We start from the raw sequence: 15,640 nt of genomic DNA on the forward strand, positions 1-15,640 counted from the left end.
TGCAAATCAACACAAAGAGTTTACTCTCAACTGCTAGGAGTCTTTGTGGGCTCCCTTCTGTGGCAGGCTTATTGTTCCCTGCTTTTGGCTGTCACCTGTTGTCCTTGGTATCTAGTGAGCAATTCTTCTGTATACTCTGTCCAATGTCCTCTGCAATGGCTGCTTATTAACCCTCCCCCTCAAAGCTCCGCTAGTCTCCTTTGCATAGATATTGTCCCCATTTACCCTTGGATGTCCTCCCAGCATATCTTCACCAGGCCATTTATCTCCCTGGGTACATTTGGTATTGGACAGCTAGGTGGTGCAGTGGATAGAGCACCAGGCATGGAGTTTGGAGGTCCTGAGTTTAAATGTGGCATCAGACACTTACTAGTTGTATGACCCTGAGCAAGTCGCTTAACCCTGTTTGCCTCAGTTTCCCCATCTGTAAAATGAATTGGAGAAGGAAATGGAAAACTGATCCAGTATCTTTGCCAAGAAAACCCCAAATGGGGTCAAAAAGAGTTGGATACGACTGAACAACAAAATATTTGGTATTAGACTCCTCTCACTGAGAGTCTCTTTCCTTGTCTAGATAGGAATTAAAGATCTTTCCTGCAAAAGTCACAGCTTTAAGAATAAGAAACCAAAGACTTCCCTCTTGCCGAGGATTATTCCCTTCTCATATAGAAATTTTCCTCCTCTTCATATAGAAATTCACCCACTGGAGCATCCACCAACTTGATATACACAGAATTATTCTAGAGCAGTCTTTGTGTAATCTACTCTCTTTGGAGATACACCCTCTCTGGTGTTTAACAAAGGAGCCTGTCATTCTTTTCCTGAGGGACCACACCCTACTGATCCGGGAACTAAGTATTCCAAATAACCGTTCAACTCATCAGGTGAAGCTGCATCAGTCAGCAGCAGTGGAAGCACAAGATATCTCCCATGTCAATGTCAAAATCATACAGGATTCTTTGATACGTACGCAAATTCAAATTTATTTTTATTTTTAGTTCCAAATTCTCCCCTTCACTCTCCCCCCTCCCCTGCCCATTAATAAGGCAAGAATTGGAATATCCATTTTACATACGAAGTTATGTAAAACATAGTTCCTCATTAGTTATGTTCTGGAAAAAAAAGAACGAAAAAAAATACGGTTCAGTCTGCACTCTGAGTCTATCGATTCTCTATCAGGAAGTAGATCACCTTTTTAATCATGAGCCCTTAGAGGTTGTGCTGGATCGTTGTATGAATCAGTTCCTAAGTCTTTCATAATGTACACAGTAGTGTACGTAGTAACAACAATATTGTAAAGATAACCAATTGTGAAAGACTTAGTAACTCTACTTCTCCTGATTCTGCTCACCTCACTCTGTACCAGATCATAAATGACCTTTAGATGATTAATGTCACCTGGTACATAAAACAGAGACATATAAACTTGCTAAAGTATCTTTGCCACAGTTGTGGAGGATGTCCAATATAGAGCACAAAGGAAAGAAAGATCCCCTATTGATAGTGAGTACTTCAGATGCTCCTATTTGCAAATGATATGCCAATTGCTTAAACCCTCAGAACATTGCATAATCTCCTAGATACCGAACAAACCGAAACCAGTCAGATTTTTAGTTTACTCCTCACAGGAAAACCCAAGTGGATGAAAGCTGCCTATTGTCCAGATTATGACTTGCAATTGAATTCACAGTCAAAAAGCTAGTATCTTGGACAGACACGGTAGACGGATAATGAACTTGGCCTAGAATCAAATAGGAAGAAATAAGGCTAGATTGTTTTTGGAAAATTATATAAGGCTTTCAGTGACTCCAAAACTTATCCCTGAAACAAAGGACCAATTTTTTAATATTAGTATCCTTCTAGTCAGTAAACATCTATGAAGCCTACTATGTAACCAGGCACTGTGCTAAATGCTGGGATACAAAGAAAGGAAAACCACTCCCTTCTTTCAAAGAACTCACACTCTAGTGAGAGAGATAATAGGAAAATAACTATGTATATACACAATGAATTGGAGATAATCAATAGAAGAAAGGAACTAGGATTAAGGAGAAATTAGGAAAGGTTTCTTATAGAAGATGGGATTTTTGCTGGGACTTAAAGGAAGGTGGGGAAGCCAGGAGGTAGAGATAGCTGCAAATCATAAAACAGCACAGTTTTTAAAGAATTTAAAGTATAGGTCACCAAAGAGCGTTGGAATGGAACATGGTAAGTGTGAATAGCCTTCAGCTTTTATCAAGGAAGAACTGCACAGTAAAAGCAGAATATCATTAGGCAGACATATACAGCTGGAAAAGGAGGTGGGCTGCTTACATGATGAGAGGTAAGGATAACAAAGGGATGTACTTTTGGCTCAGATGGTGCCCACTTGCTATCAGGATATCTGGGAAGGCCTCCCAGGATGTTGAAGGGACCCTAGGAGGGCTCTGGAGAATGTTCTGGGAGGACATGGATAAGAGTTGCCCAGGAGGAGAAGAGGTAGATGGATTGTGCTCTACTCCATGGAGTAGATGTTGGAGTTCATGAGCTCCAAGATATATCCAAGATATATCAAGTGAGATATAGCTATATTCCTAACACATACTGCAAGAGAATGTACATTTAGGGGCTGGAGGGACAGTAACAGACCCCAAAAGGTTAACAACTCACAGTTTACAAAGATTCTTATAGCCCAGCCCCTTGACTTATGCCAGCTAAAGAACATTTTCCCACTCTCCTTAGCTCCCTCCTTCCTGAAATTCTTCTCCTTGGTCTGGGCCTTGATATTAACTTGATTCTTATTGTATGCCGGGGAATTGGTTCTTCCAGTACTGGATACTACAGCATTAATAAACCAGGTACTGTGCTAAGTACTTTACAATTAAGATTTAATTTGATCTTCACCACAACTCTGAAAGGTTGGTGCTATTATCATCCATATTTTACAGATGAGGAAACTGAGGCAAATAGAGATTAAGTGATTCTCCCAGGGTCACACAGCTAGTAAGTGTGGGAGGCCAAATTTGAACTCCAGTCTTCCTGAGTCCAAGTCAGGTGCTCTCTCTCCTGCGCTGCCTGGGTACGCTTGTAGAACCTTTCAATGCTCTAGAATCTGCTTCCCCAGATGTCATTCAGTGCAGATTTCGCTGGCCAAAGCTTAGGAGAATCTATGTCAACCTCCCAAACTCTTGGTAAGAAAGTATTCCTCCCTCTTCACCCCTAAAGCTTTCACCTTAAATTTGGGCTTTGTGCCAGCATTCCCTGGATCACTATATGATCTGGCTGCATTGGAAGCTATTTCCCTTTCCACTTCGTCTCTTATCCTGACGTAGTTATGAAAGCAGAGTCCACAAGGCAGGCCTTAGAACTTTTTCCACTTTTAATGATTATGTTATGCAAGCTGCAGGTTTTGTGGCCGAGCCAAGCCAGACTTCCCCCCAGCTCCACCCCACTGAGTTTGGGCTTCACTCCTCCCTTGTTTCTCAAGACTAACTTGTTCTCTCCCAGGTGTTTGTTCCCCTGTATCCACAAGAGCCAAGCCTTCAGAGAAGAATAAAACAGGGAGATTTATGTTTGCCACAGTCTTTGAGGTGACTCTTCATGGGATCCAGATGAACTAGAATGGTGATGGCTTCTAGGTCCTCCTATTATCGTACAGACACACCTGAGGACCAAAACATTCCAAAACACTTTCCCTTGTTCTCAGCTAAGAATCTAGTTCCTTCTCCACCTCAAAGAGTCACTGAGCCCCTTTGCCACGCATCCAAAAATTGGATATTAGCATCATTTAAATAAGGTCTTATGGGCACATTAGAAATATCAAAACAGTACTGCCCACACCTAATAATTAGAGGTCTTTTTATTAGGTGTGTAAGACACAATCTTCACTACACATGAGCTATTCTTGGTTGGTTTGTGCAAAATCTGTCAAATGAATTGGTAAAGGTGGTTGTAGATCTGTGTTTGCTAATGTTATTGAAGATGCCTCATACAGGATCCAGATGAATCCATGTATGGTGGGGTCCTCCAGGGATTCCTGATTGTGGATGTTAATGTGCTGATCACATCAATCGCCAGCACATTAAAGGGGCTCCTCAGTGTTAATCAAAAGATAACAGCTTAATAATCTGCATAGGAAAAATTAAATGGACAAAAAAATGCCTATTGTCCAAATAATAGCTAGCCTATTGAGAATAATATATCAAAAGGGATGTCTGAGACAGGGGCTGCTGATGAACAATAAATTAGGTCCAGAATTAAAGGAAGAGATTGGGAAATTATATAGTGCTTTCAGTAGTCCCAATCTGCTCCCAGTACAAAATCTCATCTTTTCATCATCAGTGTTCTCATATGGTTGTGAGTTTTTGGAACACTTCTGCTGTTGTTGTTGTTGTTGTTGTTGTTGTTGAGTCTTTTCAGTCGTGTCCAACTCTTCATGACCCATTGTGGGGCTTTCTTGGCAAAGATACTGGAGCAATTTGCCGTGTGGTGGAATACTGAAGTCTCCAAAGAACCCAAATTGCCTATGGTCCCAAAGGCCATGGAGAGATTCATGGTATATACAAATAGGTTACAATGTTTTTCTAATATAGGAGTTCCACATGGAAAAGTTAGCATGAGGCATATTATAGACTAAAGGTACAATTGGAAAAAAGAAGAAGACTAGTCACATGGCAGGAGCCAGCGAAAAGAGATGTACAACCAGAGTCTCACATTGGTAATTGTGAAACATAAGGAGACCTAGCGAAGGGCCTTCAAAAGTAAGTTGAGCATATCCTCTGTGGAACATACCAAGAGACAGAGATACCAACAATCCAGTTATTTGAATTTCCTGGTGAATTTTATCACAAAAAAAGTGTGAGTTTACAATACTTTGTAAAGTATTCATTTAGATGTTCAGTCAGTAGCAGCTAAATGAATAAGACCTTTTATTATGAGATATTTAATTTTTATTAATGTTATTGGTAACCAGAAAGTAAGATGCAGTGAAAAGAACATTGACTTTAGAATCCAAAGAGCCTAATTCACACCTCACCTTTGTGATCCTAAGCAAGCCACTTAACACCCTTGGGCCTCAGTTTCCTCATATATAAAATGAGGTGGATTGAACTAGCTGGAGCCCTGAGATAGCCCTGAGATAGCCCTGGATGTATGTATGATCCAATGATCTACGAACAACAATATTCTTGATTTATAAAGTATTTTCCTTCCTAAGAAGCTAGCATTCTTCCTGGCTCTTTAGTACTGCACCGACTTACAGGGCAGCCTTGTTTGGCATGTACTGAATAGTGCTTCAAAATGAAACAGTAAAGTGAAGTGAATGGGTTTGAAGGAAGAGCATCTATCTGCTTAGAGGCACAAACACATTTTTAGAAAACGAATCACATATGTAAATCCAGAGAGCTTCCCCCACCCCATTGAAAAAAATAAGATTGAGAATTAGTGAAGCACACTGTTTTCACTGCCCTATTCCCCAAAATCAGGTTACTTAAGAGTGTTCTGAGTGAAATTTAAGTGTGAAAATATTTTACATTATTTCTTAAGTACTTGTTTTATTGAAGTAATGGTATACTATTTTTTTGAGCTGCAAAATTCACTTGTGACAATGACTGTAATACATAAAATAAGGAGAACGAATAAAGGTGGCAATCATATGACAGGCTTAAGACAACAGAGAACTGTGCAAATGATATTGAATACACTACAGTAATTAAATAGACACACCTTTTCTCATCTGAGTCATTTCCATATAATTCAAGTGGAATTTCTCAACCAAACACTTAATTATATAGTTGGGCAAAGTTGTCACATTTTACCTTAAGTAATTATGCTATGATGATATTCAATCAATCAGTCAACAGAGTAGTTTATATTTTATTAAATAAGTTCCACTGAATAGATTCACATTCTAAATTATATGAATCACATTCATCACTATATCCATTGTCAGATTTTGGAAGTCTTCTAATAATATTTTAAGGCTACCTCATTCCCTTTTTTTATTTTTTAACATTTTTATTTAAAGTTTTGAGCTCTAAATTCTGTCCTTCCCTCCCTTTCCTCCCCCCTCCCTAGATGGTAAGCAATCACATATAAGTTATACATGTGCAATTATGTAAAACATTTCCATATTAGTCATTTTGTACAAGAAGACTCGAATAAAAGAAAAAAATGAAAGAAAGTGAAAAATAGCATACTTCAGTCTATATTCAAATAATATCAGTTCTTTCTCTGGAGGTGGATAGTACACTTCATCATTAGCCCTTTGGGATTGTCTTGGATCGTTGTATTGCTGAGAATAGCAAAATCATTCATAGTTCTTCATCGAATAATATTGCTATTACTGTGTACAACATGCTGCTGGTTCTTTTCACTTCATTATACATCAGTTCATGTAAGACTTTCTAGGTTTTTCTGAAATTATTCTTTCTCATTTCTTATAGCACAGTAATATTCCATTACAATCATATACCACAGCTTGTTTAGTCATTCTCCAATTGATGGGCTTCCCTTTGATTTCCAATTCTTAGCCACCACAAAAAGAGCTGCTATAAATATTTTGTACAAATAGATCCTTTCCCCTTTTTCTGGATGTCTGTGGAATATAGACCCAGCAGTGGTATTGCTGAATCAGAGTATGCATAGTTTTCTAGCCCTTTAGGCCTGGTTCCAAATTACTCTCCAGAAGGGTTGGATCAAGGGACAACTAGGTGGCGTAGTGGGTTGAGCTCTGACCTTGGAGTTAGGAGGACCTGAGTTCAAATTCAACCTCAGATACTTAACTAGTCACTTAATTCCAATTGCCTCACCAAAAAAAAAAAAGTTGTTTATAGAATGGCTGGATCAGTTCACAATGCCACCAACAATGTTCAGTTTTCCCACATCCCTTCCAACATCCAGCATTTTCCTTTTTCTTTTTTGTCATCTTAGCTAATCTGATAGGTGTGAGGTTGTACCTCAGAGTTGTTTTGATTTGCATTTCTCTAATCAATAGTGATTTAGAGCATTTTTTCATATGACTAGGTAGCTTTGATTTCATCATCCAAAAAATGCCTGCTTATATCCTTTGCCCATATTACTATGGGCAAGTCACTTCAATTTTACAAGCCTCAGCTTCCTCATCTGTAAAATGAGGAAGTCATTGGGGAATGACTTTAATTTTTATGAGTTTGACTAATTTCTCTATATATTTGAGAAATGAGGCCCTTATCAGAGATACTTGCTACAAATTTCCCGCTCAGTTTTCTGCTTTTCTTATAATTTTGGTTGCACTGATTTTGTGCAAAAAAATTCTTTTTTCATGATGCTCTTGCATTACTCTCTTCCCCGCCCCAATTTTCCTTCTCTAATTTGCTTTTTAAAATTTTTGAGCTTTTCCCGGAATTTTTTGGGGGTGGGGTAGGGGGGTAGGGGCAAGGCAATTAGGGTTAAGTGACTTGCCCAGAGTCACACAACTAGTAAGCATTATGTTTTTGAGACTGGATTTTAACTCAGGCCCTCCTGACTCCAGGACCAGTGCTCTATCCATTGAGCCACCTAGCTGCCCCTCTTCCAAGAATTCTTTTTGGCCCTGAGACCAAATTATATTTTTCTCTGAGGCTTCACCTGTAGCCATTTTGACTTGGCTGTAACTATGTTGTCCTCTTCGAAGTTTATGTCTTGATCCTACATATTACCATAGTGATTTTCAGGAGTTGAGCTGTTTGGGGGTTTTGGGGGGGAGGGGTTGTTGTTGTTTTGTTTTTGCTTTTGCTCATTTTTTTCCCCTGCCTTTTCTTGTGACTTGGTGTTTTTATGTGAGAGTTGGGCTCTGGTTCTGCACTATCTCAAGTTTTTTTATGCTGGGGCTGAGGGTCTTACTGCTGGCTTTCACTGGGGAGGTAGGGCCTCCCTGTTGGCCTCTCCTGGGTATAGGGTTTAGTTGCTGGCCTGCCCCAGGGGTGGGACCCTGCTGCTGGGTTGCTATTGAAATAGAGTCTCTCTGCTGGCAGACCCTAGGGGAGGTGTCTTGCTGATGGCCAACCCTAGTATGGGGCTTCACAACTGGTCAGCAATGGGGTCAAGACCTGGCTTCTGCTAGGGTGGGGTCACTGGGAAGGGATCTTGCTGCACTGCACAGACTGCTCGCTTGCTTAGGAGGCTGCTAGTTTGCAGGAGGGTGGGGCCTCGCTGATGGATTGGCGCAGGCTTGGAGCCATGCTGCAGGACCCCTGCCCTGTGAGGCTGGCTGCTGCTGCTGCTCTTGGACCTCATTTCCCTCCCACTCCAGTGAGACCCACCTTTCCTGCCAGGCTGGTAAGCTGCTTCCCTGCTCCTAGACCAATTCTGAGGTGGTTTGCAAGTTGTTTGGAGGGGAATTTGGAAGGCCTTCAGAGGATTCCTTCCTCACTCTGCCATCTTGGCACCGGAAGTCAGGTTATCTCATTCCTTTTATTTCTTTTCTCTTTTCCTTTTATTGGCTAGGCAATGGGGTTAAGTGACTAGCCCAAGGTCACACAGCTATTAAGTGTTATGTGTCTGAGGCTGGATTTGAACTCAGGTCCTCCTGACTCCAAGGCCGGTGCTCTAACCACTGTACCACCTAGCTGCCCCAGGTTACCTCATTCCCGGTCAGAAATTGTACAAATAGTTGTGTGAACAAATGTTACATATCACTGTGGGCAAGTCACTTCAATTTTCCAAGCCTCAGCTTCCTCATCTGTAGAATGAGGAAGTTGGACTAGGAGACCTTTAAGGTCCCTTTCACCTCTAAAACCTATCATCCTGCGAAACAGTTTTTAGAAAAATATCCTTGTTGCAGACCAAGCAAGAGAGATTCTTTAGCAAAGTGCCAGTAAAATATGTAGCAATCACATTTTGGCACAGGTGAAAGGAATTATTAAAGATTCTAGAAGAACAGGCTTACCTGGTTTAATTCGTCATATTGACTATAGGTTCCAATTTTAACTTTGATTATAAAATTGTAAGTAAATAAGAAGAAAATAAAAAATTTATTTTAAAAAATGCTTGTTAATTGATTTGTTGGTTGATTAGAAGTGTCCTGATACATTTAAGAATGAAAAAGCCATGTGAAATCTCATTTGTCTGCTTACAAAAAAAGGAAGAGTAATTGCTAGTTTAGATGAAAAATAATGGAAAATTATTTAAGTTTTAGCCATTGGAGATGGTTATTTGAATTTTCTGCCTGATGGCATGGAATAGTCTTTAGCATTTCTAGGGTCTTTCCTATTCAGAGACATAACTAGAACAGGGCAACTGAGATTTTGCTCCAGGGCACTAATTCAGAGAGTGCTGATAGCACCTTCTGCAACACTGAAACAAAAGCTATTATCGCCTGGTTAGCAAGGAATATTAGTTAAAATAGAAGGCTAACAAATGATAGGCTAGCTTGAACTTCTCCCAGCACTATTCCCACCCCTTCACTGAGTGTCATCATGTCAATGTTCCAGATCTTTATTTCCTTCGAAGGCCATGTTGTAGCCCCCAAGTCCCCCTTCCCATCCTAACTGAGGACGTGCCTCATAGCACTTGTCCAGAGCACAAAACTTCTAGTTGTGATATCCAATGGGCAAAGATGACAAGAAAGGAAAATAATAAATGTTGGAGGGTCTACGGGAAAACAGAAGTATTGAGGCATTGTTGGTGGACCTGTGAATTGATACAACCATTCTGAAAAGCAATTTGGAATTATACACAAAAAGTTACCAATCAGTGTGTAGTTGGGTCTTTTGACCCAACTAAGCCACTGCTAGGCCTATACCCAAAAGAGGAAAAGTTTCTATATCTACAAAAATATTAATAGCAGCTCTTTTTTGTGGAAGAAAAAAAATTGTAAACTAAAGAGATGTTCATCAACAGAAGGATGGCTGAGGAAGCTGTATGTGAATGGGACGGGATGCTACTGTGCTGTAAGAATGAAGAAATTGATTACTTTTTCAAAGAGACATTGAAAAGAATCATGTGAACTGGCACAGAATGAAGTAAGCAGGACCAGGAGAACAATTTATATTATAACATCAATACTGTAAAAGAGAATAATTTTGAAGACTTTTATAAACCAATGAAGAATAAAATGAGCAGGAGCAGAAGAAAAATTTATATAGCAACAACAATATCATAAAGACAACTTTGAAAGCTTTAAAAACTATGATCAATACAGTGACCATTCATGATTCTGAAGTTCTGAGGATGAAACATACTACCTACCTCCTGACAGAGAAGTAAGATATATATGGTGTAGAATCACACACACACACACACACACACACACACAGAGCCAATGAGAAAATTTGTTGTCCTTTGCTAAACATATTTGTTACAAGGAATTTTTCTTTCCTCTTTTTTCCCCCCAGTGAGGTAGGAAATCAGAAGGAGATAAAATAAATTTCTGTCAATTTTTTTTTTACATAGAGAAGTGAGGATGGGGCACTACAGATGAGGAATGTTTCATGCACTGTCAAATGAGGTCATTGTATTATAAATTTTACTTAATTATTTTACTTTATCAGAATGGAGGTAATCTGTAAATGTTTGTAATATAAAAACAAAACACATTGATAAAACTTTTTTTAAAAATAGAAATTTAATTATGTTCCTGATTGAGGGAAAATGTGAACATTTATGAATTTATCTCTTTCTCTTTTTCTCAGTATTTTCTATACAAGTTTCCTAAAGATGTGGACTCTGTTATCATTAAAGTGGTATCTGAAATGGTCTATCCATGCTCGGTTGTGTCAGTACAGGATATTGTGGTAAGTCCAAGTACCTTGTTAACCTATTTAGATATTGGTATAGATAGATAGACAGACAGATAGACAGACAGACAGATCAATAGATTTTATATATATATATGTATATATATATATATACACACACATATACATACACACACATATATGCATATACATATATACATGTACATATATGTGCATGTGAATATATACATATATACATGTATGTTTATATATCTACACACACATAGATATACTATAAACTTACTATGTATGTATGGATGTGGATGTGGATGTGATATATACTATAAATACTACTTCCAGAACAACCTGAAGAATAGGGAGGGAGCCCCTATATTCTATAAAGTAGAAGGATAGAGGAGAATGGAAATCATGACCTCTTATAATTTATTCTCTCTCCCAACTCTCAAGCACCTAATATAGTAACTTATACACAGTGGACTTTTCATGTTTTTAGTCATCAATATTAGGAACATAAAGAGGCTTTAAATTAAAAGGGGAGCAGAAAGAAAGGAGGAACAAAGGGCTATGTTCCAGGAGAAGCCAGGCCAAACTAGATGGAAGCTGAATGAGGGAAATCAATGGGTACATTTATGCTATTTTGAAAGTTTCACCAGGCTGCATTAAGCAATTTATGGAGTACACTGTGTTATACAGCATTACAGATTATATTTTTGCAGTTGTCTGTGATATAAAAAAAATTGACCTTAGGGACTTTACCTGTTATGTGTGCGAGAAATCTAAGAGGGCTGTTTAATTTTTTTTCTAGGGAAACAATATCCATAGGTCCACAATAAGAAATTCTTGTGCTTGTATAATATCTAGACCTTTATATATAGGTACCAAAACAACTTTGGCAATGTTTTATGTGGCCTTTTCTTTTTACCCCAAACCTTTCATAGTGCCCAGTGTATGATCTTGACCATAATGTGGAATTTAATGGTGTTTATCAGTCCATGACCAAGAAAGCAGCTATCACCATACAGGTGAGATATTTTCCCCTTGTAGTAGCTTTCCTTTTTCTATGACTATCAGACAAAATGGTTTATAATAAATTACCTGCAATACTCTGGCACCTCAGAGTGAAAACTATTCCCTATGTAACCAATAACTTCCTGCTTTCAAGATTAGTTTAAGGCGGATGGACTCTGAATGCAGATTGAAGCATACTATTTTCACTTAATTTTTTCCATTTTTTTCCCTTTGGGTCTGTTTCTTATTTCACAACTGTGACTGATATGGAAATGTGTTTTACATGATTGCACATATCTAACCTATGTCAAATTACCATTTTAGGAAGACGGGAGGGTAAGGAGAGAGGGAGAAAAATTTGGAACTGAGAATCTTGTAAAAATGAATGCTAAAATTATCTTTACATATAATGAGAAAAATAATAAAATACTATTTTAATAAAAAGATTTGTTTAAAGGCCAGTGTCTCTAAGCCCAGAGATCAGAGCAAAGATGTGAGGAAAGGGGACTCTAGAAATCTCTGAGTTAAGTAAAGAAAAGAAGACCACTGCCAGCCCTGCTCCCCTCCTGGCTTGGCATCCTGAGAACCTTTGTGCTGAGAGTGGAATGTGAAGGAACAAGTCAAGAGCAAAGGGTGTGGAAATCTATCTGCTAGATAAGTCTTCAGGTTCTTCCAGATGACTGGATTCTAATCTACTAGTTGAGGATTTCTACTTTAATGTGAGATTCAACTCATGAAACTTTAAGATAATTGGGCAGCATCAAGTAATGGATAGAGTTGGCCTTAATCCCAAGAAACCTGGGTTCAAGTCCTGTCTCTAATCCATACTGGCTTTGTGACCCTAGGCAAGTCTCTTAACTTCTCAGTGCTCAAGACAACTCCTTATGCGTCTCTATGAAAGTTATAGGGAAGATGCTGACCTGAATTGGGAAAGAGAGTTTCCTCCCCTTGGAATTCCCTAGACCCCCCCCCAAAAAAATCACAGGTCTAGTCCCTATCCCCCTAAAGGTATTCTAACACTTTGACTTACTGGCAGTAACCAAATTAGGACTGAGATTATTCTTTTATCATCATTTAGCATTTGTTTGATACCAATAGTGTGCATAGATTTTGCACAGGATATGCGAAGTTGGACTCCAGTCTTAAACAGAGTTTAATTTACTTCTTTGCATCTGCTTTATCTAAAAAGTGCTAGAAACACAGAAATACTTGAGCTGGCTTTGGTCTACTGGAGAAGAGGTGCTATTTCTTGAATAGCAGTGGAAGAGTAGGGAAAGGTTAATTATTGATTAGGCAGCAGGCTCTATCTCTTCCTTTTCTCCTTCTTTCATTTTTCAAAACCTCAGATCAAATACCCAAAACCTCCACTCTTATCTCTGTTGATTGTTTATTTTTTGTTGAATGTCCCCACAATTACACTGATGATCCCAAATGGGGAATGACAGAAATTTTTTAAAATGAAAACAGTAGAACACTTTTTTTTAATAGTATTTATGATACCAAACAATGAAGATACTACAAAATATACCAATGCATCCCCTTTAGGAGTACAACCTCCAGTCTTGAGTCCCTTTCTCTAGAGCTAATGGTATATCCATGTTGTGATATTTTGAGTCAGTAGACTAAATGTTAGGCTCAAAACAAGATAATAAAAGAATTTCAGAATTGGAATGGGCTTGAAAAAGCAGTTTGCCCAAGCTCCTATTTTATAGATTAGGAAACTGAGGCCCAAAGATGAAATTGATGGGGTGATGGGACCTGGACCCTGAGTTTTCCCATACATTTTAGTAACCCAGTCCCTGGCATCTAGCCTAAGGCATCAGGCCCATCCCAGCCTACCTAAATACTCAATAACCCTTTCAATAGTCCTTTCACTGTGGCTTTCTGACCCAGCTCAGGCCACTCTTTTCACTGTTTGCATCTGGGCCCCCCAGGCTATTTACCACTCCTTAATCCCATCCAAATCTTCTCACAGACTTTTTTGTATATAAGCATCAGTTCCATCCTCATCAAATTCACAGATTTACTAGGAATCTTGCCAGTATACTGGTATTATAATAAAACTTCAACATTTTGACTGAAAGAAGGCTTGAGTGGTGGAATTCTTTCAAGGCAGACTTGCCCTGTACCCTTACATTTTGGGATTCCCAACACCCCAAACTGCAACAGGATGTCACACAGTAACAGAGCCAAGCCTCAAACTCACAACACCTGACTCTCAGTCCAGTATTGCTTCTATTTCACCACAATGGCAGAGGGTAGATGATAATCTATGGAGGAACTAAGTGGCGCAGTAGATAGAGCAACGGGCTTGGAATCGTATCTTCCTGAGTTAAAATCTGACCTTGGATACCTACTAGCTGTGTGACCCTGGGCAAGTCACTTAACCCTGTTTGCCTCTGTTTCCTCATCTGTAAAATAAACTGGAGAAGGAAATGGCAAACCACTCCAGTATCTTTGCCAAGAAAACTCCAAATGGGGTCATTAAGAGTCAGACTTGACTGAACAATAATAACAACAGAGGATAATCTGGAAGTATTTGTAAAAACAAGACACATGAATAAAATTTGAAAAAAAGCTCATTCTTAGTGATCACTCACTATGTGTTCTTAAGTTACTTAGTTTCAGTTTTTAAATAATAAAAAACATTTCACAAGGGTTAGCTAATAACCCTTTCCAAAACATTACATTTTGCCCATTGATGCATTAGTTTATATAATTCCTATTATGGTATCTAGGAACAAGACAGAAGTCATGAGAATATATGTATCTTTTTACCCTCCAAAACATGAAATAATAACTATATCAAGATTTTGTATGGTTGTGTGAATATAATTAATTATGAAGGGATTTAGGGTTGGGGGTGGGCTTTACTTTCCTCTTTCTTTCTTTATTTCTCCCACCTTCCCCTGCTTCCCCTTTTCTCTCTTTCTCTTTCTTCTCTACCTACCATAAGGTTGTTATGTCTTGTACAGAAGAAGGATTTTCCAGGAGAGCAGTTCTTTGTGGTGTTTGTGATAAAGCCTGAAGATTATGCTTGTGGAGGATCATTCTTCATCCCAGGTAAGACATGGTGACAGACACTCAGCCTACAAGAGGACCAATGAGGGAGGCAAACTAGCCTGTGGTGACTATCTCTAGCTCTCTCTAAATGAGATCTCACCAGAAGGGAAGAATCAGGAGAGACAATGACTATTCCCTAGCAAGACAGTCTCAGAGACAAGGCAATGCAAAGCAAAGAGAGAAAATGATAGATTGCAAATATATTCCTATATAAGAGTCTTTAGTATAATGCACCTTTGCAGATCCTTACACTTGTATATCAAGGAACAGAGCTTTTATATGGTAAATCAAGAGACCAGGATTTTTTCCCTTCATAGGTGGTAGAAAACAGAACACTGAACATTTATCATTATACATTTCAGTCTTGGGTAGAGAAGGAAAATTCAGTTTTAAATTCTTATTGCTAAAGATATGCCTTCACAGACAGTAAGAAATCAACAGTGTCTATCACAGTATAGTAATTCACCCTGAATGATAACAGGTGTATGAAATATTGAGCCTGGTTTAAAAAAAAAAAGTGTGGGTCCCAAGAACTGCCTTGAGAAACTATTAGGTTTGTTTTTGAACACAGATAACTCTTGAGCTGATGAGTGGATATCTGACAACAGAATGCTGAAGGGTATTTACCATAACCGTGATGTGGTTCCCTGGGTATTTAAATGAAGATTCTGCTCATGTTATCCAATATACATTTTCATGACCTTATAAAAGTAGAAAGTTTTACTGACTGTAAAAATTACAAACCAAAGGTAGCTTTCTAAATTCCACTTTGCCAGCAAATCTCACGAAAGTTATGTGGCCTATTGATCCTTCCACAATGTCCCCAAAAGGTAGAACCACTGATTTGGAGATAGAAGGGCTGCTGGTGGTCATTT

At 38.7% G+C, this 15,640-nt stretch overlaps 1 protein-coding gene across 1 annotated transcript in view; it reads left to right on the forward strand.

Annotated features, from left to right (window-relative positions):
- The window catches only part of SIDT1 (SID1 transmembrane family member 1), a 166,268-nt gene that overhangs the window by 75,431 nt on the left and 75,197 nt on the right, over positions 1 to 15,640 (forward strand). Inside the window, exons 5-7 of the mRNA XM_021007140.2 lie at positions 10,629 to 10,730; positions 11,633 to 11,716; positions 14,678 to 14,765. Coding sequence (XP_020862799.1) covers positions 10,629 to 10,730; positions 11,633 to 11,716; positions 14,678 to 14,765 — 274 coding nt within the window. The remainder of the gene's footprint in view (positions 1 to 10,628; positions 10,731 to 11,632; positions 11,717 to 14,677; positions 14,766 to 15,640) is intronic.

This window comes from Phascolarctos cinereus, unplaced genomic scaffold (genome assembly GCF_003287225.1).
Source record: "Phascolarctos cinereus isolate Bilbo 61053 unplaced genomic scaffold, phaCin_HiC Scaffold_726;HRSCAF=1367, whole genome shotgun sequence".
NCBI classification, from domain to species: domain Eukaryota; kingdom Metazoa; phylum Chordata; class Mammalia; order Diprotodontia; family Phascolarctidae; genus Phascolarctos; species Phascolarctos cinereus.